The 2122-nt window shown below is 31.9% G+C and overlaps 1 protein-coding gene across 1 annotated transcript in view; it reads left to right on the plus strand.

Annotated features, from left to right (window-relative positions):
* The window catches only part of CAMKMT (calmodulin-lysine N-methyltransferase), a 208227-nt gene extending 206111 nt beyond the window's left edge, over window positions 1-2116 (plus strand). Inside the window, exon 11 of the mRNA XM_005416193.2 lies at window positions 812-2116. Coding sequence (XP_005416250.2) covers window positions 812-889 — 78 coding nt within the window. The 3' untranslated portion in view covers window positions 890-2116. The remainder of the gene's footprint in view (window positions 1-811) is intronic.
* Window positions 2117-2122: the final 6 nt, after the last annotated feature.

A 2122-nucleotide genomic window follows, 5' to 3' on the forward strand; every position in this document is an offset into this window, starting at 1 on the left:
GCATTTATTTCTTAGGCTTGTATTAAATGTACACAAATATTTTTATGTGAAGTGATTGCAAAATATAATATGTATGAGTAGTTTCCACATACTTCAGTTAAATATGCATATGGATTTTAAAATCCTTTTAACCAGAATACCTAAGAAAGTAAAATGCTTTTTTTTTTTTTTAGAAATTTGTAATACTTTAGTGTTGATCAGAAGAGCACACATAATGTTGTCTGTCCCTAGCAGTTGGAATTGTACCACTCTAATTATCAGGTTATAATTCTCTCTTACAAAAAGAATTTTCAAAATTAAACAGAATTAATATATAAGCCCATCAATAACTGCATTATAGCCTTGCACTTACGTAAGCCTTCAGGTAAGATTATGGTATTTCAGGTGTCTGAAAGAGTTGTTGATCTTAAATACCAAATATACAGCAACAGTTAAACTGATTAGGGATAAACTTTTAGCCTTTGTTCTGAAGTTCTGAAGTGAAGCAGAGTGGATTTAATTCAGGCCTTAAATCTCCCTTGAATATAATTTATTTAGTACAGCAATATGGGGCCTCACATTTTTTATAAGTAGTGTTCAAGTATTTATTATATAAATTAGTTTGTCTACAAACTCTGACCAACTCCAGATAATACTTGACCTACAGTTCTATACCTGCAGTAGTATTTGACCTGAAGATAATTTTGTAGTTATTAAATGTTTAATCTTTAGTAGTATCATTTATACCAGGAAATTTACTTAGACAAGTACTATCAGTAATTTAAAAATGCTTTCATACAGTTTGCTCACTTTATCCATTTTTTATTTGCAGTTGAAAAATGAAGAAAAAGATACATATGAGGAAAATCTCCATTACCCTTTTCTTCTCATTTTAACCAAACAGAGATAGAAGATTGCACCTTTTTTTTTTTAAGATGGACTGCTGAAAATTAATCTATGTATATGGATGGTCAGGCAATGTGGAATGTTCATTTTCCCCCATTTATGTCCCTGAATCATCATTGGGGAAATATTTCTAATCTAAATGCTGTGAAAGATATTGTGGCTTGTTTTGCAGAGTATAAACATTGAGACATCTTTTTTTTTTGGTATTATTTTAGAAGGTATTTTTCCAATTATATTCCAGCCTTAAACTGATTGGACTTCACATATATGCATTAACAAAGGTGTAGAGCTGGCTTCCTTCTCTTTTGTGCCTTTAAACTTGCATGTACTTTGTTGATCTCTTTAAATGCTATTTTGATGTGTATTTGAAAATATATGGATAATATACTTTGTGGGCTTAGATAATTGTTTGTAAAGAAGTGAATGCATTGACACTTAATTAGTAAGGAAATAGTTGTCTGAAGATCTTCTTAAAGTGCACCTATTGAATGCTTGTATTTTGCTGCCTTTTTTTTTTTAAATTCGACTGTTGATTTTTCTATCCATTATTGAAATGTCCTCATTTCCTTTAGTGTTGAAGGCCCCTTTTCTATATGTGTGTATGTCTGTTTTTTTCCAGCAGGACTTTTCCTTCTGTAGATGTATAAGAAATTATACATCAGACAAAAGCCTCATAAACTGACCATTTGTCCTTTGGACACAATAGCCTGCCCAGCCCCTCTGCTCCTCCTCTCCAATTATGTGTGATTAGTCTCAGTGTGTTGTGTCAAGAAGGGGGAGTGTGCTGAGTGCTTATTATCTGTTTAGGTACAAGAAGAGCACATTTAGGTTCTGACTATGAATGGAAAGTGAGTCATTATCAGGACTAAAATCTAAATGCTACTATCCTAGAAATTGCTTTCAAAAAAACACATGCTTTTTTTTGATAAATTCCAAGAAACACTGTAAGAACTAAAGGATTTTATAATGTAATCAAGCTATCTCCCTTGAGTTAGTTTATATGGTGATATATTGTGGCCCATATATTTGATATATACTTAATGTGATTTTTCTTGTACTGGAAAAGACAAAAATCCCACAAAAAACCAGGAACAGTATCTGATTTCTTAACAGTTTAACAGACTGTTGTAATGACTTCTCAGTAGCAGTCTTTAAACCACAACACTTTTAAAATGTTGAAAAAAAAGAGGCAGAGACCATGACTGAGAGAGGAAGGTACTAGCTGCAAGCAAGTATA

The sequence above is a fragment of the Geospiza fortis genome, unplaced genomic scaffold (assembly GCF_000277835.1).
Source record: "Geospiza fortis unplaced genomic scaffold, GeoFor_1.0 scaffold41, whole genome shotgun sequence".
NCBI lineage: Eukaryota > Metazoa > Chordata > Aves > Passeriformes > Thraupidae > Geospiza > Geospiza fortis.